Raw genomic sequence first — 26563 nt, 5'->3', positions numbered from 1 at the left:
AAAAAAATTAGAAAATAATTCTTGTCAATTGTGTTGCTGTTGTTCCAGTGTGGGATATAGAAAGGGAAATGAAGGATGAAGGTCATGCAGGGATCGACAACCGTGCATACGTGATATCCGTCAGGGGGGCTCAAGACTACTAGATCTTCGAGGTGTCGGTATCTACAAAACCACGCATATGACTCAAGAACATCGAACCAAATGAACAATTTCGACCAGAAAGATCTAGGAGTCGTAAGGTGGGCGCGTAAAAAGCGAAGCCTTCTAGTTCTAGTTCCATTGATGCCCCCTGGCGGCAGAACAGGTCGCGGTGGCCGGCTAAATATACCTCGGTAGTACCCCAAACATGCAATAGAATAATAGAAAAGGTACGACTCGCAAATTACTGCAGCTTGCCGAACGCATGCGCCCGAAGTCGGTAGAACGATGTTGGAAAAGCTCGCTCCGCTGTTAAGTGTTGCCAATTCTCTTGTTCAGAGGGATTTAGGTACTAGTTTTTACTCTTTTAATATTGACTTTCCTTTCAAGCTCTTCTAGTCTCTGATATAAATAATAAAAAAAGAATGTGATTCTAAAAATGAATAATAAATAGTCACCAAACGATTTGACATTTCTACCAGTTAAAAAATTACTCTCAAATGAGTTGATAAAACATTTCTGTATCTTCTCTTAGTCTTTATTGTTTTTAATTTTATTGTGGTTTTCAAAAGGTATACTTTGTGGTTGAAAAACCTTTTTATTTTGCTGGATTTTCCCGTTATAGGTGGCAACACCGCGGGCGAGTTTTCACCTCGGTTCGATCGAGTTCAGTGCGCATGGGCGAGCAGTAAGTCGCGAGGATTGCTACCTCCGTCTTGGGGGTCTTGCTTGCGCTTCCTCTTCTTGCCACGAGTGGCGTTGGCGCGTGACGACCAATCCGGGTAGAGCTGCATGTGCAGCTGTCGCTCGCGCCTAGCCAGCTCATAGTACTTTGCCTGTTCCTCACGGCCCAGTGCGTGCCACTAAACAAAAAAGAGTCAGCTACGTCGCGCTTCGGCTGGCACCAAGAAGCCAAGCGCAAGATTTCCTGGCCATTTCCCGAAACGGTAATCCGAAAACTCAACTTTCCATTGTTTGCACTTGAATGGAAAACAGTGTGTGATGCTGCGCATAAGACGGAAGGACGAGAGCAACCATCTAGGGAATCTTCAGAGCGGCGGTACCAACAACGGAAGCTCGTATCGTTTCCTTTGGTGTTCCCGCCGTTCTGGCGACTCCAAGTAGTTCAAATGACTCGAACGTGAGTTTTCCTCCCTTCTCCAGGCTAATGCGCAGGTCAGAATGAAGCGAGGTAGCGTGAGTTTTGGGATTCCCAGAAGCTTGAAGGCGCACGTGAAGTGCGTTGAAAAAAAAAAGGTAGATCGGATGCAAGTGATGGGCTTACGAACATGTGGCTTAGCTTTCATCATGCGAATATGTCGTTCTATTTTTCCTTATCTAAATTATTAATAGCAGATTTTTATGAGATAATTACTGGCGGTGATTGTTGAAGATGGTTTTTATTATCTTCATTGAATCTAGTGGTTTTATTATCGATGCCGGTCTTACTGAAATTTAGGGAGCAATACTCCTCAAATTGATGCAAGATATTGAAAAGAGCCTCTGACAAATTAAATACATTTTCATGGGAGCTTATATTTTATTAGCTTGACCTACTGTAGAAAACTCTAAGCTCTGGATTTTCTTTATGAACTAAACTCTATATTAAGATAATTTCACCACGATTCTTCAAAATTGTTGACAGAAATATTTACCAATATACCTCTGGAAACTAACGTAACGCTTAAGTTAACAGCAGGTTTTATTCCATAATAAATATCCTAAGCTGAGGGTAGTTCGAGTTAAGACAATTCAATTTGAAACTCTCAAGATATATCAACACAGTTTAGTTGGGTTAGGTTAGGTTAGAATTAACAGCAATCTCCGAGACTTCTTTTTTTGGCTAGGTTAGCAAAGTTTCAAGTGATATATCCCGAAGCTGTATATCTACAAACAAATTACAATTCTATTGACGTTTGTTCAGGAAACACAGAACGGAACATTGACATGATAAGAGCCAAGCCTGGTTGGCAAAAGGCCAGAGCCTTCTCGACCTCTTAGTAAACGCTTAGATACCGCGTCGTTCAGCAACTCAAGCGTCCAAGTACCAGAGCGGGGATTGGCCAAGCCGAAACGAGATCCCGAAACCCGCGACCTGCCAGCTCGACCCATTCTGCCCACGAGGCGCGTATGCACATGGGGCGGAGTCGGGGAATACCCTGGCTGACGACACGAACACTCTCTCCCAACACATCATAACCACGCTCTTTGTGTGCAAAAAAATTAATACCTCCCGAGTCGTTCGGCGTTCGTTCTTTCTTTCGCTTCTTCTTCTTGGTGCCGTAACCGTAATTGTCCCGAGCGCTCCAGCCTGGATACAGCTGCATGTGCAGTTGGCGTTCCTGTCGGGCCTTCTCGTAATACTTGGCCTGCTCCTCGCGGCTCAGAGAGTGCCACTGCGTATGCATACAGTTATAACCTCGGCTTAGCGCCCCTTCCCTCTCAGAAATCATACACTCGCAAGTCTCTTTCACTTGAGAATATGGAGGGTAGAGATAAGGAGAATAATCTCTTATGATTGATAAAATGTCCTCCCGGAAAAGGTAAATAAGGCTTCAAAAATTCTCCATGATGGCGCTAGTATAGCCAAAGGGCAACCAACCCAAGAAGGCGAACACACTTTCTTCCTTCTGGCTCTATCATCAGTAATTTTTGACGTTTCCAATGAATTTCACTTAAGATGTCTAAAACACTGGTTGCTCACTTACTCTTGAAGAACCTTAAGATTAAATTGAAGATCTTTTGAAGGGACCTGCTTTCTTGGATTTTTTTTTTGTTTTAAACGACTTTATTCTTCAATTAGATACAACAAGGCGACATTTAGCTTGAAGCTACTCTTACATGTAACCTCATTTTAATGGTATTGGTCCCGTTTCACTTGATTTCCGCATAGTTTCTTATGGCGCTCACGTAGTCCTTATGTCAATGTCATGTTTTGAGGTTAAATCAACAATATTAACAAGATCAACGTCTTTTGACAGAACAAATGAAAATTTTAAAATGATGCCGTTGATTGATCAATCCTTTGTGTAGCGCTAACTTAAGGAAGAAATGGGACTGAGCCGCCAGAATTATCTTAAACAAAATCTTATCAGTGAATACACCAGTATCTTAGACTTCTTAATTTCATCCTCTAATTACACTAGCGCCATCAATTTAGGTCAGTTAAGCAGACACTTTTGAAACGGGAAGATTATTCTCTTTCTACCCTCCATACTCGAGAAGTCTGGCAGGGATATCGTCGGTGAAGTTAGATCTCCGCCGGCCAGCTGCAAGTGTGGGTTATTCCACTAAGGTCAAAACCGTTGCTGCCATATCGCTGAAAGAGTTGGTTAATTTTATTTTATAATTAACCGACTCATGGAGCGATATGTCAAAAACGGTTTTGACCGTGGTGGAATAACCGTCACTTGGAGTTGGCCAGCCGGCAGCTAACATCACTGCAGTCGCCGCAATGCATAGACAATTTTTTTACAATTCTATTATTTTTGTATTTTTTCTGTTTGCACCTTTGCTTCGAAGGCATACCAGAAATGTATAAATTATTCGATCAAGCCTTCCAGATGGTTGTCATCTTGAAAGAGATAAACACAATTTTGTGTTACTTACAATTTTCTGCTACTTTTTGACCATAGTGTATGTAAGAATATCTAATGAGATCTTAAATTTATTAAATATTGTAAACAATATCTCATTCGTATTCATTATATCACATAGTATATGAATTACATGATACAACTCTTTCCATTAGAGAATGGAGTGAAATGAGAAATTTCTGCTTAGTCAAAAGAAGAAATATTCAAATTGTTCTTGCTAACTCATCAACGTCTACAATTTATTTCAAGGAATTGGTTCAGTTGAGGTACTGTTTAATGTGAAATTCAAACAAACTTTCAATCTCAAATTTCAGGGACTAAAATGAAACTTTTCAGATTGATAAGTTCTTTTTGATTTCGTTCGTTGCTTCATTCATTTAGAGTTTTAGACAATAAAGAACAGTTAAAATCGATAAATCATTTTGTGGACATCAAGAACCATTTTCCTGGTGAAAAGCACAAAAGTGCTTATGGATATTCTATTCATGAATAAGTGTCTGATATTTCAAATAAAAAAATATTGTCTATGCATTCATCGGGCCGATAATAATGATAAAACTGAATATTTTATTAAATAAACGACAATTTCGAAGACAAAATATTATACCATTTAGCTTCACGATTATCATTCTGCCAAACTCTCCAATAACAACACTAAAGCATAAATTAATTATTTGACTGCTACATATTGTTTTATCTTGTTTCATTAGATCAATGATTGAAAGGCTCAGTACTAACTAAATTGAATACTTAATTGAATATTGAATTGAATTTGGGAATAAACATATATTTATTTTTATTTATTTATTTAATTGAATCTCCCATTATATTTGAATTATACATAATTTTGAGTGCATACAAATTCTCTATGAAACTCTTTTTTTTTACTTTAGTGTTGTTATGTCAACTCGTTCATTCTTCTTTGACATTATTAGTTAACAATTCTTACCCGTCGCCCAAGTATTTGGTTGATGGCAGCGCTTTCTTTCAGCGTGCATTCTGCTACTACTTTAGCCCTCATTTCCTTCATATACAACATAAATGCATTCAGAGGTTTCTTGATATGTGGTTTCTTCTTTTCTCCATTGGTTTCGGGATTATTTTTATCCATATTATTTTTCTGGTGATCCATTTGCCTGAAAGAAGAATATATTCGTTAGTTTTCAATTCTTATGGTGTTTCAAAGTTGATTTCAAAGATTATGATCGATAGATGAGTACTCAGAAAATGAAGAATACAAAAATGTTCCAAGGTTGTATTATTAAAATGAGAAGCATGTTTCTTTTTTTCGTATATTGAAATATTGTGGGTATTTTCTTCGTCTACCTTCTGCTTACAAAAAGTTATTTTTATGTAAACATCAACCATTACTGTTTCATAAAAATATCAAGTGAATATGATTCTGTAAAAACTATATTCCACAAAACTGAATCCGCTAGACCTTGTTCTATTGTTATAATTGAAAAAATGTTCATTAAAATTATGCACCTATAAAAGGAAATATGCCAGATGTTTAGAACTAAAGTGGAACGGGTTATTTTGAAAGACTCTCAAAGTATTTCTATTATATTTCATGAAATCAGTCTCGGTACTGTTTAAACTAGAATTATTTCAGTCATTCAAATGCAATTGACATTGGATGAAGACTTGCACACTTTCGACAAGAAGAAGTGTCCAATTTGTGTTAGGGCCAGTTTCATAATCCATCTGAAAATGCTCCCCTTGGTAAAGACCGTTTCATTACAAAGTCGCCTTCATATGGAGCTTGAAAGTGGCTCCGGTTTCATGAACATATTCCGACCGTCTTTTAGAGAAAGCTTTCTTTTTTTCGTAAGTGTTAAAGAGCTTTATGAGGAAAGAGACTTCAAACCTTCTTTTAACCTCTAAATTGGTTCATGAAAAACGTTTCATTTTTTAAGGAAACTTCTCACGGAAAACGGGACTTTACTTTCGTTCATGAAACTGGCCCCTTACTGGTCTCACCTCTCAGCGAAGTTGGTGGTTTCGTCTTTGCTAGCCATCTCGTTCTTTATGAGCGCGTCGAAATTCACCGGAAACTTGCAGCTATGATTGGATTTCTTCTCCAGCAGATTATTCAGGATCCGGTTGTTTTCCGGCTTGTTACTTTTGTCGAAGGCATAGGGCGCTCGCGCGGCCGCGGCCTGCTGCTGTTGCATGAAGTTGAAATAGGTGTTGCGCTGGTTCTCGATCATAGAATTTATGTACCACGCCGCGAGGAATTTGTGCTCGTAGAGCCGATCCGCGTACTCCATGTACTCCGAGGTGGCGGCGAAGTTCTTGGTGCCGAAGTCACAGAGTTTGTTCATGTCGTTCAGGATAAGCTCTTGTTCTCGGTAGGTGTTCTTGTTGAAGCGATTGCGGCCTTCCTGATGGTCGTGTTGGATGTTCAAATTGGGGTAGTTGGCGAAGTAATCCTTCTCGTATTTGTCTCTCAGCGATAGGTCCTCGGGTACGTCTTCATTCTTATTGGCGCGTATTTCAGCGGTGGGTTTTTTATTGTTTTTGTTGTCGATGACGGTGAATGGCGCTACAATGGCTATCGGCATTTTTTTAACTGTTAAGTTCAGTGGTTCGTCCATTGTGGTCTCCATGTTCACTGGCGGATAGATAGCTGGTATCTCAATATTTCACTATTTGTTTACACGTGGAGTTTTGCGATGGTATGATCTGAAGTAAATAGGGTGGATTTTGATTTCGACCTACTACAGTGGATGAAAGTTAAGAGAGTGATTTCTTTAATACGCGTCCTGAGTATAACGATATATAGATTCATCTGCTATTCATCATATTCAACAGGAAAAAATCAAGAGATTTGATAACTCCTCAACTGTTAAAAGTTAGCTGTTAGCTTATAATGTTACCCTCCAATTTACGCTTTGAATTTCATGATTTTATCAAGTTTGATTTCCGAGAGATATATTTTCCAAATTGTGATTTTCTTTTTCTCGTTAGTACCCAGTTTCAAAAGATGCGTGGCAAAATTTCGAGAAATAGAGTTCAATTTGGATAGAAATATTAGAGGTCAGGTAACGCAGCATTCGTTGTTGTTGAAAAAATGGATAAGCACAAGTTTCGTGTATTGATGAAACAATTTTTTTTTATGGGAAAAATAATGTTATTTAGATTGTGTTCTATCGACAACAACGGTTATAAGGGAAATAAATTTGTCTTTAATGAAAATGTTATTGCCAACGTTGAACCATATTTCGAAAACAAAGAGGAAGTTATTGAAAAGTTAGAGGAGCATTAGATCACATGTAACACACTCGAAGATGAATATGTTGACAAATAAATTCGATTTTCTTTAAGGAAAAAAGAGTGTTTTACTGATTAGGCCCGGGACGTGTTCAGTGAAGTGTAAGATTATTTCTGTCTTTAGACCCAGATGAATTTGAGATACATTCTGCAAAACTCCTTAGCAGAGTGATCAAAGCAATCATTATACCGAAACAGTTCAAATTGATTGAACTATATTATTAGTTTAATCAACTGATATTGGAGGCCTTCTATCAAATATTGCATTATTTTTCACATCACTCATAATTTTTTCTAGGAAAAGGCACAAAGAAACAATCCCTTTGATCGGTGATGTCATGCCTTCGCCAAATCAATGAACAATAACAGACTATTTATGATGTCGAACAGAAATAAGATTGAACATAGTTCAACGAGCATAAAATAAATAAACTCCTATAGAGAATCAAAATAAAAACCAAAAATTACCAAATTAATCAATAAATTTCGATGACAATGAATGAATGTAGATGTAACACAGTCATTCTCTTCCTGTTGACACAAAAATAAATTGAATGCAATCAACTAAATATTGCAACATGTAAAATTCATAGGACATGAAATAAGGGTGAAAGTCTCCATAAATATTTGGACTCAACTCTACAGGTTGTTTCAAAATACAGCGTATTTTTCAGATTAAAACATGCATATTTATGGAAAAAAAAAGTTCTATTTCCACCTAAAAATCTTGATACCATATTTCGAAACAGCCTGTATATTTTAGTTTCTATCCAGTTTATTATGAATATTTTCCCCCATTTCGGACCCTTTCAATCTTTCATGTTTAATGATTGTACTAGATTTGTTTAGTGCATTTTTAGTCGTCATTGCTGTATTTTGCTTCTCTTTAGAACTTTAATTGTTATGTTCTTCTTATTCTTGATTTTTTTTTGGTGTTCGAAATGACATTCAAAGCATAAACAAACAATGGAATTAAATATTCATAAAAAGTTAGATGATTAACAAAAAAAATCATATTAATGAAAAAAAATAAATAAAACGCTTGAGTCAAGTGTTTTATTTATTTTCTTTTATTAATATTAAAATTATGTTTCACCAAGGGATATGCGAGGAATCGATTTAAAAAAAAAATAACATGAAATATTGCAATATTTGGTAGGCCTCAAACATAATTCAAAACACGAATCCCCTATTTTACCATAACGATAAATCTAGAAACGAGAGGACAACAATAACAACACTCGGCAGCAGACGCAATTAAGACCTTCACTTCCCGTCACAACCTCCGCTCTTCGGCACATTCGGCGTTTTCACCATCACCACCACGACGGCATTTAAAAAATCATTTACCACGACGAGATCGAGCCGTCCGCGCGTACGTCCGCGGGCGTGGGTTCCGCCGGTGCAATTTGGGTCAAACGGCACCATCACTCACGGGAAAGCCCGTTTCCAGAAGGTCCGGGAGAGCCGGGGCGAGCAGATAGACACACACCGGGCAATAAACAGCCGTAACGCCGGCAGAGATACGTCGCGGGCAGAGAGAGAGATTCAACAAGTTTTTTATTCGTCGTTTATCACGGGAAAATCAATATGAATGGCTGTGGTGCCGCTGCCGGCTCTCTACCTCCGCTTTGTTTGGGTTGAATGGGGACAGACACACATACACGACACTTATGGCAGATCGGACGACACACACGTGGAAATATTCGGCGAGGAAAATTAATAGACGATTTTAGATGGCGCGGGATATCTCTTTTTCCGAAGTCCCCGGATGTTAGTCAGGCTGTACCCTCTCCCGGTCGACGTCGACGCAAGACTTGATGGATGACATAATATTTCCCTTCTTCATATTCGTTCGCGTCGTCGTTCGCCTCTATGCCTCTCTCCTTCGCCCCGCTTGTACGACTTCGCGATGCAATTTTGATGCGTCGAGTGGGCCCTAGCGTGATTTATTAGGTATCGATTCCGGGGGACGAGGGGTTCGCGGGGGAGGATAACGAAATAAAAATGCAAAACACGAAAATTTTTCGTAATTGTTTATTGTTTCCTATTTTCTCATGATGATTGAAAATTTTATTTAATACAGCATATTTTTAAATATTGTTATTCAAGTTTTTAATATTTTATTATATATATAATATGTATTAATATTTTCTAAAGCTCATTTGTTGCTCAATTTATCCCGTCCTATGTACCATCGCTATACAGGACGTTTTTAAATTGGGGGTTCAAACGAAAATGACATATTCCTCGGATCATTTTAAGAAAAAAAGGCCCATAAACATGGACCCACAAATGCTTTTTTTTTTGGAGTTGATTTTATTCAAGCTTTTTTCTCACAACACTTTCTCTTCACAAGGTATTTACTTAAAATTCAGCAAATATTATATTCCATTTTGAAGATTTTATCATGTGATATGCTAATTTTGAATGCAAATCGAGAGATTGATATTTTTTCTGGAACAGTGCCGTGTTCTTTCTTCCAGACATTTTTTTTTGTGGAGCACTGGTAGTTCAGAAAAATATAAAAAGTAACTTTGTTCCATTTTTTGGTTTCTTGTAGCTTTGTCGTTTCTGCTGCTACCTATTTCGAAAAGAAAATTTCAAACTATTTTTTAGCAATCTTGAGAAAAATCCAAATCATTATGAAGATCCAGTTAGTAAGCTGGGATGAATAAATTAATCATAAGTTTTGTATGTAGCAAAAATTTTAAAAATTCCATAAACAGGTATAATCATCACAAAAAAGAAGGTCTACAAGGGACACCCTGTATCTCGAAAACTAATCGTTTGTAGGCCCATGTTTATGAGACTTTTTTTCCTTAAAATTCCCCCAGGATTTTTCTTTGTCTTCAATTCAGAAACACCCTGTGAAAAGTGAAGCAAACATAGATAGAGGGAGCAATTTTTACATGACTCCAACATGTTTAGATTACGTTGTCGGATTGTGGTATATTTTCAAATCCACAATTTTACTATATCGTTATGAATGTATATTATATCGAATGAAATATATTTATTTGAGTGTTTTAAATATTCAAATTTAAATATTTGGAATCCGATATTTTTCCTAATTGCCGAATTCATAATCAGCAGAATATTTATTAGTTTCTGTATCTAACTCCTGAAATTCAAGGTTTGGCAACGTTCGCTCTCCTAGTGTCATCGTTTGTTTCACGCCGTTTGGCGCGCTTGGTGTTTGTTTTCTGAATTTCTGATATATTTAGGTATTTATTTCAATATATTTTGAGTTAATATGAAACGCTGATTTACTATGGGACATAAGAAGTGCGTTCTTTGTAGAGAAACTCGCGAATTGAGTGAAATATCGTATCAATGATATGTTTTCATTTCCGCGCGCTTCATATCAAATTTGATAGTTCATGTTGGGGACAAAATTTGTTTACTGAAAATGACATATGCTCCCTTTATCTATGTTTATTACTCTGAGGATTTAACCTAGGTACATCTAACCTTACTTTAAAGTGACACATTGTTGATATATTCTTTGCTTGAAATAATATTTTTTGTTAATTTTTTTAAATGAAAATAATCGTAAGTAATTGCACAAGTGCATCAAAATTACCGATAATTTTGCATGACAGCGTGTTGTCATAAAAACTGCATGAGTTCATTTTCATTTTTGGAGAAAGAGCCCGACACCGAAGGTGGAGGGCTCTTTCTCCAAAAATGAAAATGACCGAATGCAGTTTTTCAAAGAAAACACGCTGGAATGCGAAATTATCCGGTCATTTTGATGCACGAGTGTAATTCGGGGGAATATTTCCCGAATAAACTGTTACATCACTTGTCAAACTGATGTAGAATCGAATTGCCATAGATTCGAACTGTGTAAGATGCATAGAAACTATGCATCTATGAACAGAACAATTATCGCAGTGCAGTTTCGCTTCCTACAATGCAATTATCGCTGTAATTTTCGATAATTGTTCTCCATATACATAGAATTTTTGACAGGAGGGAAATATTCGTAAGTAATTGCACAAGTGCATCAAAATTACCGATAATTTTGCATGACAGCGTGTTGTCATAAAAACTGCATGAGTTCATTTTCATTTTTGGAGAAAGAGCCCGACACCGAAGGTGGAGGGCTCTTTCTCCAAAAATGAAAATGACCGAATGCAGTTTTTCAAAGAAAACACGCTGGAATGCGAAATTATCCGGTAATTTTGATGCACGAGTGTAATTCGGGGGAATATTTCCCGAATAAACTGTTACATTACCTGTCAAACTGATTTAGAATGGAATTGCCATAGATTCGAACTGTGTAAGATGCATAGAAACTAAGCATCTATGAACAGAACAATTATCGCAGTGCAGTTTCGCTTCCTACAATGCAATTATCGCTGTAATTTTCGATAATTGTTCTCCAGATACATAGAATTTTTGACAGGAGGGAAATATTCAAGAAAATGACACGGTACCTTAGTTCTCAATGATACTAACTATCTGGAAAAGGTTAATACAACGAGAATGATGGAAGACAAATCATAAAGTTAGGAATTTATTGACAGAAAATGTAATTGATATGATTGTTAACTAATGTAACAAAATTCAGGGGCGGCAAAAGTTTTAATCGCCTATAGGCGGCAAGTCTGTAAATCTGTCACTGCACGTGAGAATACTTACTTAGACGCCCAGTTAGTCTCACTATCAAATAAAATCGCACGCATACGATTCATAAGAAAAAATTGAGAATAACATAGAAAATTGATGCTTTTTCCCGAATTATGGTAATAATAATTGGTAATTCCTAATTCTATAGAGTAGTTATTGATGTTTTTGGGTAATTCTTAATCACCCTTAAAATTCAGTATAATCGCTCTTCAGAGCACATAATGAAACCGAACGATATCGACATACAGGTATGAATCTTGCAGACTTTTAAACCATTAAGCCTTTAGGGCTACACGAATTTCTTGGAAAGATTTCCAAGTATTTTCTACTATCCAGCAAGCTGTTCAAATGAACCAATAAAATTTACCCGGTTGTTATTTATGAATCCTTACTACAAACCTCATGAAAATTTTTACAATCTCAGATGTCTAGAGTTCCATTGAAACTTTAAAATTTTCGAGATAAACCATATGAAATTTATTATCCTAGCATAAGGTAGACGAATTTGAAACAGGTCAGAGGTACCTTCAGTGTGATCGGCACGGCAGCTGTAAAGAGAGTAATGCCGACAAAAGAAATATGGGGAGCGGCTTTTGAATGGACAATAAATACCGCACGTGCAAAACATTTGGCTGCAATGAGCCCTTCCGGTCACTTTCAGAAAAATATATTCCGACAGTTTCGAAAATTGATAACTATGAAAAAATAATATAGAATCATCATAGCAACACAATTTTCCCAAGTTATTTTTTAATTTGAGACCAGACCATAATGGGAATGCAAGTGCACCTGCATTGCTTGCAGTTGCGGCGCTTTTGAGTTCCTTTGATTCCAATTTTTTACCGCCACGATGCAACAGTCGGTCCGAAGAGAACGTTCTCGAACCCGCAGTAGCATTCAAGGTCATTACGTTTCTTTGAATCCCCTTTTCTACCGCCACAACAAGTCCATCGTTGCACTACCACTACCTCAATCGCATGTAGATGCGTGGTTGTTAGATTCTGCGACTTTCAAATCGCTACGTTTGAAAATCCCGAGTGCGTAGGTGCCTTAATATAGTGTAGACGGAGAGTTATAAATAACAACAAGGCCCCTAAAAATGTCGTCCAAATGTGAACGATCCCTTTGACTCCCGTCAAGATACCGACTATAAACGAACCATGCCGACCGCTGACGAACATTTCAACTCCCTTTGATCTTGCCGCTAATAGGAGAATTCGGCGTTCGTATACACATTTGGACGAGGCTATAAAGCCTGTCAAGGTTGCTAGTCGATCAATATACAGAGAAATACTATCAACTTGTTAGGGTCCAATAAAACTTAATGAATTACAAAAGGATGGGTAATAATCAGAGATCTTACCACACACGCTTACTGAGGACAGGGCAAAATTATTTCGCTTCTGTTTCTTCAACTCTCTACAAAAACATGTGTGACGACTCCAAACTTAATAAAAAATGCAGTTGAGCGATAAGCGCGGCTTCCATTAAAAGGATTAGCACAGCCGGCAGTCGGCGTGATCAAAGCGACTCCAGCAGGCAGACATAAATAAATAAATGCTGCGTGTTATCGCCCATAAATGTTCTAAAATAGCTTAAGGTCTTTCAAATATTATTTCTAGGCGAGATATCAAGGAATTTTCTATGGGAAAAATTCTTCTTTGTGGTGGTATGGATGTTAATTCAAAAGAAAAACTGGATGTGGAAATAGAACCTACCTACCCATAGTAAATGAAGGACTTATCATCCTCTAAATCGTATTCATCCTCCAGTGTTTCATCGAATAAACGAATATTTTCTTTGGTATCAACTTCTATCTCTTCGATTTTCACCATCAGCAGACTTTTTCTGCTGGATTCCATTCTTCTGCAGTATTCTAGTATATCCTCAATGTTGGGATTTTTCAGTTTTTTTAATCGATTTCGTGTGTCTTTGTCACAAATTCCCAAAACGAGCTGATCTCTTAACATTCTCCCCCTAACATTTTCTGCTTCGAAATCGCACAGATCGGCTTGCCTCTCGATCCTTTGAAAAAAATCATCAATAGATTCGTTTTCCTCTTGTATCATTTCGCGAAGCTTGGAAGTTTCCTCTATTACACATTTTTCGTTCGAAAAATAAGAATCGAAGGCTGTCATCACAGCTTCAAAATTTTCTTTTTGGTAACTTTCGAAAAAGTTGAATATATCCAAGCCCTCGTCCCCTAAACAATTCATCAAAACTGATAATTTAACTTCGTTCTCATCTATACCTTCGAAATGAAGACAATTTTCAAAGCTTTCTTTCCAACATTGCCATTCTTCAAAAGTGAAATAATATTTCAATGGATCCATGTTGTTATCGCTATCAAATGAAGAATCCATGATTGGATGAAGTAGTTGTTACTTGTAGGTTATAACACTTATTTAAAAATCAGTTGGAAAAACTTCCCAAAATCTCCTTTTCAATAACTTGTCAATTTCTTCAATTCAATTGAACTACTGCGCCGTATCCTCTTGTCACATAATAACTACTTCACAACACGTGAATTACAGCCGAAAACTTCATACTTCATCACAGAAAACAATTCATCATTGACGATACGTATACAATTGAACTATTGATCCAAAGAAAGAAGTCGAATCAATGTTTTCTTTGATCACACCAACCGCGCATAACACTGAAATACGCTCAGTTGAACAGTTAAACTACTTCTGTCGAGCTGCCAGGGATCTGTTTTCTCCCCCTCGCTTGTTCATGCGCAACTAGATGTGTCTACCGAAACAGATTCCTACATTTCATCGACCTCTCCGGAAATAAGCTTCACGAGTGGATATATAGATGGAGCAATAGTATGAGGAGGAAAATATTTCAGATTCCTATGTTAGAAATGAGTAACAATTACAAATTTCATCTCTTCATATCTTACAGATAATCGAAAAAAAAAAAAAAATATGAATATCACACAATATTACAATATGAAATTGAAAATTCAGAAACCTGAAAATGTTAAAATCAGGACTTTATAATGAAAAATCATATCAGATAAGCAATACAGTTTTCTAATTTTCTGACTTGACTTCGTAAAATTTTGGAAAAATGATTATTTTCAATTGAAAAATCGAAAATTTCCCGTTCACTTATTTGAGCTTCTATTGAGAGACTGGAGGATGAAGTTTTTTGGACCTGACAAAAGAAAAGTCTTTTTGTTCGAAATACATAACAGTACATATCAGTACAGATCAGAAGATTGAATGTTAATTATTTTGTTGTTATTTTTTGAATGAGAAAAAAGAGACTAGTTGAAAAGTTTTGACATAGATATCATTTAATTCTGAATTCCCAGGATAGCTTTCAAGTGTAGATTATTATTTGAACAAAAGTGCACAATTCTATCATTTTCTCGAATTTCCTTTTATATTATGATGATAGATACAATCATTTTGTATCGTTATATGTGTTTTAGGGTTGTTTTCTTCATTTAATTTGCACGATTGAAAAAAATAAATAAATTGGGTGCTCGTCAAAAAGAAGTTTTGTGTCACTAATTGACGATTCCTGATCTCATCAGCAAAAAGCACTGGGCCATAAACAGAACCTTGTTTATTCCCGAAATCATACTTTTTACGCTTTTACACATCGGATCGACTTCAAACCAATTAGGGCTTATGATCAAAGGAACCGAGAAGGAAAAATGCAAATAAAAGAAAAAAAATCGATCACATGCATGATGGTCCCCCCAAAGACATTCACCTGCCTGAGGAATCGGAAATTATGAGGATAACTAATTGGGTATCAGTTTCGGGGTTTCCTTCCCTTTGAAGATGGGAGAACGAATGAGCAAACAGTATCTCGACAAATTAATTGGAAGAGCTTAGGATCAAAGTGATCGGGGAAAAAATTTAAAGTGGAATAAATTAGAAAAATACTCTTTTGACCATCCCCATTCGGATGAGTGCCCGTTCAAGAATTATCTTGGGGGTAATTGAGGGGCATTTTGAAGGGAGGGGATGCCCGATTCTGGGATGTTTTCGGGTGTTTATTCGTGTTCATTTTCATATTTTCAAAGGAATTTTTTTTTTTCAAAAGAAACAATATTTGATACAGTACATTCATGACTATGGTTAATTACTCGTAACAACGAATATTTATAAAATTGTCAAAAGTTCCTAATTTTCCTTGAAATATTTATACTGTTGTAAAATTTAAATATAGAAATCAAAGCTCTTTGTATGCTAAACATTGTTTTTTCAGAAATTATGAAGCAATTTGTTTTCGGATTGGGTGCAAAAGAAAATATGAATCATTAATAATTATTACAAAATTTTTAACCTCGAAGTTGACGAGTTATGATCTTTTTTTCATCTCGAAGTTAGCGAGTTATGGCTTTTTGAATGTTTTACGAATCTGAGAAATACAGAAGAAGGACTTTTAAGATTAAAAAAGGCTTTTGGTGATTTCAAAAGATGCTTGTTAACATTTCGGAACATATAGAGTCAAGTCTAGATCGAAATATTGTAAGTTAAGTGATGCTACATCTGTCATTGTTTGAAAAATGTTAAAAATGAGTTTCGTGTATCGATACTGTTCCTTGTCATAAATCGATGAAAATTATGGTCAAATTGAACTACTTGCGCCTTCAATTACTTGACCACTCAGTTTATTCTCCAGATCTCAAAAGAATGCTAAAGGGAAAGAAATTTGGCTCTTATCAAGGCGAAGTTGAATCTTCTACAGAAAAGACGCCCTTTCAGTCATGGCGTACACTACAGTGTACACATATTTCCATTGATTTTCGTTGATTTTTCTTTCCTTCTCTAGCTCGTATTTTTTGTGTATACTGCAGGGCTATGATGTATATATAGCACTGCAGTATACACAATAAACACGAGCTAGAGAAGGAAAAAAAAATCAACCAAAATCAATGGAAATATGAGTACACTATAGTGTACGCCATGACTGAAAGGGTTAAAAAACTAAATGAGCGTTGGTGTACATTTATTACTTTTTAAGAGACTATATTGAGGAAGAAATTCGAAATTTCAAGAAAAAATGTTTTTTCATTAGTTAGGCCCTGATCTTATTATTATCTAATAGCCGTGTGCACAGACTTGCGTACTGATACTAGGTTAAGTAATACCTGGTTAAATATTATTCTGGGATAAATTTTTTTTTAGATCATTCCATAATATGGAATATAAGTAAATATCTGATTAGCACCGGCAACACAGTATAGTTCTAAGGATTTTCGCGCGCTTTTAGTAGTTCTGGTGGAACTATGATCACTGTATTGTATGAAATCTTTATAATGTAATTAGCTATAATAAAAACCGTAACGTCTGTAAACATTTATTCTTGTGTTATTAGTCTTTTCTCGAGGTTGTGATCATTTTTTTTTTTTTTGGTTGTTTTTAAATTGAAAATGGAAACGGCTGAGAATATTGGAAAAAGAGTTAGAACTTCGAATTTTTGGATGCACAGAGCTGACAGAACACAAATCTATTATAGGTTGTAAAAGTTGTTATATTTTAAGAGGAAAATAATCCGTATATTTTGAGAGATTAGTTTAATCAAGTAGTAGTATATTTAATGTGCATTGCATCAAAAATAAAAGATTTAATTCGAGTTAAAATATAATCATGGATTACATTCGTCGGTGTAGATCATTAATTTTTGGATTCTTCGATACGTACTGTTTTTTTGGTCTATTGTGGAAAACGACTGTAGTTTTACTATTGGTTCACTGTAATACGTTGAAAGGAAACATTTTTGAATTTTGCAATTTATTTCGCAACTTGATTTTCATTATTAGATACTTTTTAAGAGATGGAAAAAATGTTGAACCTTTGTGTTGAATCTACAAAATTTCCCTCAATGATTAAAACTGGAACACGCTTCATCGTCTACAAAAGTATTTTCTGCCGCAGAATTAGGTTTTATGCAACGCCACATCTTTGAGTCCTCCCCCTGCAACTGAACATTCCCTTTGTACCGATTACACAAAAACGCGGATAACTAAAAAAAAAAAACACACAACGATCCGAAGAGACCGACCACCCCCCTGAGGACACATACATATATATATCCTTCCTCATTACAGAAATTCCCCGTTTTTTCTGCGAATTTGAATGTCGTTCGAAAGGCACCGAGGGAGGGGGACACCGACGCTGTCCGTCGGGGCGCCCCGGGCCGAATTTAAATTGGTTTCCGCCGGCTTGTCCGCCACTTGCAATATCCATCTGATGACGGCGGCCTGGCGGCCATGTAAAAAGCCGAGTCCAAGATCCGCCGGGCACGGCCATTGGCCGGCGCCGTTGCCCGGCAACGGGGATCTCTCTCAGGAGCCGAAGGGTTGCTTTCCGCCGCCGCCAACGTGGACCTGCGAAAGGGGGTGGGGGCGGAATTCGCGGGCTACAGGGGCGGCGTAGTAAGGATCTTCGATTTTGACGGTGATCTGAATGAAGGGTGAAATATGTCGTTACGGACTGACCGACAGACGTTGTACTGGTTGAAGTTATAATTTTTAACATTTTTGGTTCGGTTATGGTCCCACCCTCAGAGTAATATGTCATTTTAAGTAAGCAAATTTTGTCCCCAACATGAACTATCAAATTTGACATGAAGCGAGTAGAAATGAAAACATATTAGTTTCTCCACAAAGAATGCACTTCTTATGTCCCATAGTGAATCAAGGTTTCATATTAACTCATAATATATTGAAATAAATACCTAAATATATCAGAAATTCAGCAAACAACCTTCAAGCGCGCCAAACGACGTGAAACAACCGATGACACTAGGAGAGCAAAAGTTGTCAAACCTTGGATTTCAGCAGGTAGATACAGAAAATAATAAATATTCTGCTTATTATAAATTCGACAATTAGAAAAATATCGGATTCCAAATATTCAAATTTGCGTGTTTAATCGGGAATCATTCAAATAAATATATTTTATTCAATATAATATTCATAATGACATAGTAAAATTGTGGATTTGAAAATATATCACAATCCGACAACGTAATCTAACCATGTTGGGGGCATGTAGAAATTGCTTATACTTTTTTCATTAATTTTTTAAAAATATATCGGTGTTTTGTACATTGTAAATATCATCAAGTTACCAACTTTTTTTTATTCGCAAATTGAAAATGTTTACTTTCTACAAAGGAGATTATTGTTCAAGAAAATTATGTGAAAATCTGATAAAATACGTGATTTGTAAGAAGAAATATCTCTAATTTCTTTTGAACTGAGCAGCTACGTGGTGGAGTTCCCTTATTCACATAAACTTCTGTAATTAGGCTATTTTCTCTGTTTTGAAACATAAATATACGAAAAATTTTGGAAGAGATTTGTGGATAAATATCCTGAACTGAAAAAAGTATTCGAAACTTTGCATAATGATTGGATCAAAAGATAATTGTACTAAGTTATCATCTTCCAGATTTAATGAAAATAGCTTGCACCAAAATATTCAGATTTCTTTTCGTTTTATTCATTAATTATTAATTGATATTATGGTTTTTGGTTGTTAATCCATCATTAGCTTGCCATTCTGAAGGAAATTCTTTGTCATTACGTTGTTGTTGCTGTTTTTGTCAACTTGGCAACGTTAGAACGTTGACAGATGAATGATATTTATTTAGATCGTCAAGAAAAGTTAAATGGGTAACTCTTGTACGAAATGAAATGAACAACAATAAAAATGAATGGAGATGAATATCAGAGCTAATATAAGTAGTTACAAGCTGAATCCGTTATTATTATCGACAATGAAATAGAAGTCAATAGGAGAATATTCAATATTTATCGCCTAAGAAATTGCAGTAACTCATTTATTGTATTATGAACGAAGATTTCTTTGTTAACCAAATGGAATGGAAAAAATGATTTAGAGCTGGTTTCTCTAATATCGTAGCTCATTTCCAAGATCGAAATATTCCATCTAATGGTTGGAAAAACTTCAGTGCGCACGTTTCCAGAGGTGGCATAGCTCAATATGAAAATTTAAATCGGTTGAATCATGTCATCTAGGCCGAATCGGAAAAAATGGCAAAGAGGAAAAGCATTCTATTGTTAAAATTTATGTAATATTCACGCTGTATATGGTTTATCTTTCTTAAATTTCATTCCTTCCATTCGAATTTGAGTTCATATTCTCACGCGTAGGTTTTCGCACGGTTACGGCCCTGCGCGTTACGTCCGCGTTTCCGCATTTTCCCGATTCTAGGATCTCTTGTTTAGTTTTCATTTGAGCACTGTTTGTTCATTCGCTTTTTACGAGACGCGCCCCTTGAAAACGGATGCGAACGGAGGATCCCATTAGCAATACGAATCCGTTCAGACCTCGGAAGGTGTAATTTTGTCCGTGTAGGCGCGCGCCTCCATGTACGCAGGGGCATTTTTATAATTATTCTTATGTAATTCCTCATCTTCCGGCGGCGCTCTTTGATCTTTCGGGCTTCCAATTAATGTCCGAACCCCAAAGGGGTCATCGATTAATTTGCTTATACGGACGAGGGGAATGTGTGGGGGTGGAATTGGGAATACGTTGCGAATGTGGAGAGGGAAAATTGGAGCAAGATGAGATGAATAATGGAAAAACTATAGAAGAACTTTTTTGGAGATATTGGCCGAGATAAGCGTAATAGTATATTAAGTTTTGAGAACGGTAAGGACATTTTACCGATCGACGACAATAGTTTGGAGGAGAATCTCAGCAAAGATACTTCGAGATACTTATAGCATTTTTTGCAGGATAGACTCACGTTTTACTTAAACTACAAATTAATTATCCAAAAAATTAAAATAGTCACTTGTGGCTTTGATGTCAATGCTGTGTAGGTTATATAATAGAAGGCGTTGTCTTGGTGATGAAAGCTTATTGATTGTAGATTGTCAAAGTTACAATAATTAACTGAAATTACTTATAATTAAAAAATGAGCGATGTCGAATTTACTGAAGAAAAATAAATTCAAAAAGGCTGGGAAATTAGCTGTTCTGAAGTTATTCCCGAGAAAGCCAAACGTACATACAAGACTTTCAAGAAATTGATTCAGGGAAAGGCAGCCAAATCAATGAAAAAGTATTGCTTGCTTATTTCGTTGGACGGATTGAATTCAAATTGTTCGTGAATTATTTCATTTCATTCTCACTTACTGTTCGCTGAACGGTAAGTGATTCACTTAGTGTTCTGTTTATCTTAGCGACCAGTAAAAATAATCTACCGATCTAGCAACAAATGCGGTAACTAACAAAAGTCGTTGTATCGTGCAAAAAATACTTTTCAAATTATCGAAATATTTTTTGTTGTGCTGGCAGATCGATCCGAAACGATCGATCGATCGAAAAACTAAAAATTACTGAAATACCCTTCGAAAAAACTGAAAATAGTTGATCCGCATTAAGCATTTCTAGTTCAGTTATATTGTCAAAAATTTTTTTCTTCAGTTCTGGACCAAAAAAGTCGCACCTATAATCAATAATCATTATTGGATGGATATAAGCCTAAAAAATCAAGGTAAAGAGACACAACAACATTTTTGGAAACTGCAGACGAAAGATTTCTCTGCGTTGTGGTGAATTTCGAATCTTATTTTTTGAGCTTGAAGATATTATTTACCGTTATTTTGATTAGGCGTTACCGTTATTTTGATTTGACGGATATAAATCACACATCTACTAGTAGAAAATGTGGAAGACGAAAGAGTTTGCTTTTAAGTCATGATCCCAACTATACCAAGATAAAGTTATAAAGATAATGTTTTGTAACATCAGGAAATATTGAGAATTTGAATCTTGTAAAGGTGATTAGAATATATGTACAAATGAGAACGATTGCGACCATCCACAATTCTTCATCGGATATAGAACAGAGCAATGCATCAAACAACCCATGCGTATAAATACCATAGATAGTGATTCAAGATTTATTGTCCAGTTTCTCGCCCAGTTTGGCTAATCCAGAGTTGAACATATTTTTTTTTATTGTTTATAATGATATATAGGATATTGTTTTTGCAAATTATTACAATTCCCACAATCTTTTTATCTTTCCTCTAGTGATAAATTGAAACAATATTTGAAAGAAATCGCAATTGTTGAAATGGTTGGTTGGTATGTCCATAATAATTATAGTTTGACAATTTTTGAAATATCTGACAGTTTTTTGGAAAAATATCGGATATATTGATATTATGGACAGTGATAGCCTCTAAGAAGTACTTACTCCTCCAGAAATAAAGGTGTCAGAAAATATTGATTGTAAGAAAATGGTGAATGTTTTAATCGCATTGAGAATAATCATTTCGCTACTAAGTACACGAAAGTAGTAACTTTGCTGCCTAGGCAGGAAAAGTAATGCTGATTGATATGTGTCTGCAAAATCAATATTTGCTGTAAATCGGATAAAAAATTGTTATTTCGAAACTTACCTGTGGTTCATATCGGGCAACTCCTGCTTCGGTCCTGCAGTGACGATAGCAGGATGAGATGCAAGATGGTGCGGAGGATGCGGCGAAAGTCCCGCATGAGGCGGTATCAAACCAGTCGGCGAGAACCTGTAGAAATCGCTGCTGAGTCCCGAACTCGGAATGGGTAAACTCGTGGGGTACGGACTGCGGAAACCTGATCCCGGCGATAACGGGTACATACCCGGGGTATGCCTGAAAAAACACGAAATATTTAAAAAAAAAAAATTAAAAATCCTCCGTACAAGATATTCGTCACCCATCCAGGTACTGAACCTGCCCAATGCTGCGTAGCTTGTACTGATATATGACGTAAAATGTCATTTAATAAGGGTGTGGTCAGTAACAACAGCATCTCTCGGTCTATAACATTTTTCGGATACCATGGTTTTCCAATTCCTTGCATTTTTTTCATATTGAAATATTCGATATGTTTTTGACTTATAGACGATGCATGGATAATGTATTCTTTTGGACCGTCCAACTATTCGGTATAGAGTGAAAAGTAACAGAGCTGTGCCTGAAGTGGCGCTGCTGGGGCACAGTTACAAAACCTACGCTGAACACAATCGGCTCTCATATCCCGTATACGCTCTTAGAAGTCTCACAGAGCTTTAGGAAACCGGGATAGACTATATAGAAACCAGAATTTTTCACTTATGTCAGAAAATTATTAGGTGTACAACTTAGCTTCCGCCGCTTTGCAATAAATGGCTGTAGCGGTAAATGATAGTCAAAATAAATAGATCGTAGAAGCTTAGGTATTTGTGAACATAACGCCATCGAAATATTAGTCTGCATAATAAAGTTATTCTCGATTAAACATGTCAGCTTATGAGCCAAATTATCGACATTTGCGAGAAGTTTCAATTTTCTGTTTCAATATGGAGAAATCTGCGGCTGAGGTTCATCGAATGCTCTCAAATACTTATGGTGAGGGCGCTATTCGTAAAAGAACGTGCCGAGAAGGTTTCAATGCTTCAAGAACGGTGATTCTGATGTCGAACACCAGCATGGCGTTGGAAGAGAGGTTTTCGAACATGCAGAATTAGAGGCATAACTTAATCAAGACTCGTGTCAAACGGAACAAGAATTGGCGGGATCATTGGGAGTGACGCAACAACCCATTTCAAAGCCTGAAAGTCATGAGAATGATTCAGAAACAAGGAAATTGGGTGCTGTACTAGTTGAAGCCGAGAGATGTTGAACGACGTTTGTTTGCTTGTGAACAGCTGCTTGCGAGGCAAAGACGAAAGGGATTTCTGCATCGCATTGTGACAGGAGACGAAAAATGGGTTCATAACGATAATTCTAAGCGCAGAAAATCATGGGTATATCCTGACCATGATTCCACATCGACGGCCTAACCGAATATTCACGGTTCCAAGGTCATGCTAAGTATTTGGTGGTACCAGCTCGGCGTAGTGTATTATGACTTTGTGAAACCGACTGAAACAATCACAGGTGATCGTAATCGAACGCAACTAATGCGTTTGAGCCGAGCATTGAAAGACAAACGGCCGCGATACAAAGAGACATGATAAAGTAATTTTACAACATGACAATGGTCGAAAGTGAAAATTATGAATTATGAAAAAGTAAAAAATTGGATCGATTCGTTGATCACTTCTGAATATGACTCGTTTTTTCAAAGCGAGATTCGTACGCTGTCCGAAAGATGGGATAAAGTAGTGGCCAGCGATGGACAATACTTTGAATCATAAATGTATAACCAGTTTTTTACAATAAAGCTTCGAATTTCGGAAAAATCTTCGAAAGCAAAGTTGTACGCCTATGTAATTTTCTCAGTGCGGACATGCACTATTATATTCCATAAAATTTTCGTAAGAATTTTTGAAAACGTTCAAGTAATATACTGAATGAAAGTTTCTGATGAAATTCCTAAAACTATCTCTACATTATAAATTAAAAAGCCTTCAGATCGCAGTGTCGTCTATATATCCATAACTTATAATTGGAATATCCTTTACTTTCGCAAGCTTCCATTCTGTCTCTTTATCGAAAGCTTGAAGCTACAGCCTGAACCACACCCGCGTAACTCAAATCATTATTTTTCCAGTTGCAACCTTGAGGAGCGAGGAGCGGGTGAAGACCTAATCAGATTTTCGTAAGTACGGGAGACAGGGCCAGAAGCCCATCAGCCAAACGAAATTGAATGCAGGTCTGACGGTGCGAAAGTAATGCAATCGTAATCAAAGGGCTGAGGACAACGATTAATCCAGTTAGACCGGTAATTGGTTCATTATTCTGACTAACTTACCATGATGCTGCCACCTGCGACATCTCTGGACTGAGCATGGGGTATGGATACTGTCCGGTGGAGAAGGGGTACATGGGGGGTCGGCTGAGACCTGGAAAATTCGGAAAATTTAGAATTGTAGAAGAAAATCTGGTGAGTAAACGTTCTAAAAATCATTATGATATTAAAAGGAGACAGTACCAAACATAGTTCACCCCAAGATATATTCAATTCATGCATCAAAAACAGTTCCAGTATTATTTATTTTATTTATGTTTTGAAATAAGATAATAGAGAATATGAAATCCAAATACATAAATATCACCTTTTACATTGTTCCAGTACCTATATCATAGAGTAATAAACATAGATAGAGGGAGTATACGCAATTTTTACATGTCCCCAACATGGTTAGATTACGTTGTCGGATTGTGATATATTTTCAAATCCACAATTTTACTATATCGTTATGAATGTATATTTTATTGAATGAAATATATTTATTTGAGTGATTCCCGATTAAATATGCAAATTTGAAGATTTGGAATCCGATATTTTTCCTAATTGTCGAACTTATAGTATGCAGAATATTTATTATTTTCTGTATCTACCTACTGAAATCCAAGGTTTGGCAACTTTTGCTCTCCTAGTGTCGTCGGTTGTTTCACGTCGTTTGGCGCGCTTGAAGTTTGTTTTCTGAATTTCTGATATATTTAGGTATTGATCTCAATAGATTTTGAGTTAATATGAAATGTTGATTCACTATGGGACATAAGAAGTGCGTTCTTTGTGGAGAAACTCCAGAATTCAGTGAAATATCGTATGTCAAATTTGATAGTTCATATTGGGGACAAAATTTGCATTTTGGAAATGACATATGCTCCCTCTATCTATGTTTATTACTCTGAGATAATATCATGCAGTAAATATGTTGAAAAATACTAATGAAATGGTTTATTATTCACTTATATAATCACACAAAAAATTCCGAACAAAAAAAAAAAGAACAAAACACCATGTTTTGGGATTTGACCCCAGATTAATCGATTTCCAAATGACAAATTTTTTACAGTAAGAGGTTTAATAATTTTTTAGTTTTAGTTCAATCCTCGAAATTTTTTCTGTGAACTGTGAACTCTCTTGTTGAATGCTGGCTTATTTGTCAATATACGGAGTTAATAAGAAGTTGGTTGTTGAACCCTAATTTTTAAACATCCTTTAGAATAGTTTTGTGATTAAATATTTTCAAATTACCAATTTTCGACATTTTGTTTTTTGGTTCATGGCTTTAAGTGCACCAGTTCATTTAAGAAGAAATGGTTTTAAGAAATGAAAAATGCTATTCGTAACCTAATCGACAGTATCAACAGACGTATGCAGGCGGTAAGAAGAAATAGAAGTGGTAATACAAAATATTAAGCTGAGTTAGATAAAAAAAAATACGTTTCTTGAGGTTTTTTGATTTACAGTTAAATTGGCATGTTCTGAAGTTTCATTCTCAATTTGAATTCAATAAGTCTGCATAATTAAATTTTGCGATATTTGCTTATCATTACAACTGAACAATATAATAATAAATAATCTTTATTTCAAAACAATTCAAGTTACAAAAAAGAAGAGGAATGAAACAGTGTCAAAAAAATTGTTGCCTTCTCATTGTTATGCTTATAAGCTGAGCTGTAGAACTGACATTATGGCTCGAGGAGTAAATCCATTTTGTCAAAAATTAACAAATCTGACTAGTGCACTTACGGGCATGAACCAAAAAGCAAAATGTTGAAAAGGAATCGTTCTCAATAAAAATTGTTAATTTGAAAAAAATTCACGTCGGGATGTTTCAAAATTAGGATTTAACAACAGACTTCTAATTGATCTGTTTATTAACTAAGCCAAAATTTAACTAAAGAGTGAAATTAATAATTTTATCTACAGTTTACAAAGAATTTTTTTAAAATTGAACTTAAAATGAAAAAAAAAACTATGAGATCCCAAATTTTACCAAATATCAACTTGTCGCGTTTCTTTTGAATGTGAGTGTATTATTTGTTAGTTTGCGAAGAAGCTTCATATTTTAAAAAATACAAAATTAACATTATTCGTGGTAAAAGTTGAATATTCGGAATTTACACATAAAAAACAACTGCATCAGAATTGCGCCCCTCCAACGACAATAAAACCCCATCATCGAAACGTTGAGACAAA

The 26563-nt window shown here is 36.1% G+C and overlaps 1 protein-coding gene across 10 annotated transcripts in view; it reads right to left on the bottom strand.

Annotated features, from left to right (window-relative positions):
* LOC123674153 (protein pangolin, isoforms A/H/I/S) overlaps positions 1-26563 on the bottom strand; it is a 269346-nt gene that overhangs the window by 5368 nt on the left and 237415 nt on the right. For 4 of the 10 annotated variants that reach the window (XM_045609051.1, XM_045609047.1, XM_045609042.1 and 1 more), the window contains 4 exons: positions 24383-24473; positions 22066-22296; positions 4684-4870; positions 2369-2534 (listed from right to left, as the gene is read on the bottom strand). In XM_045609051.1, the coding sequence (XP_045465007.1) occupies positions 2369-2534; positions 4684-4870; positions 22066-22296; positions 24383-24473 (675 nt within the window). Of the gene's footprint in view, positions 1-847; positions 1002-2368; positions 2535-4683; positions 4871-5717; positions 6423-8208; positions 8834-13370; positions 14344-22065; positions 22297-24382; positions 24474-26563 lie in introns of those variants that run through there. The other 6 variants (XM_045609052.1, XM_045609043.1, XM_045609046.1 and 3 more) reach the window with 4 other exon arrangements.

This window comes from Harmonia axyridis, chromosome 2, assembly GCF_914767665.1.
Source record: "Harmonia axyridis chromosome 2, icHarAxyr1.1, whole genome shotgun sequence".
In the NCBI taxonomy this organism is placed as follows: domain Eukaryota; kingdom Metazoa; phylum Arthropoda; class Insecta; order Coleoptera; family Coccinellidae; genus Harmonia; species Harmonia axyridis.
The sequence above is the reverse complement of the archived record's forward strand: the minus strand, read 5'-3'. Positions and strand labels throughout refer to the sequence as shown.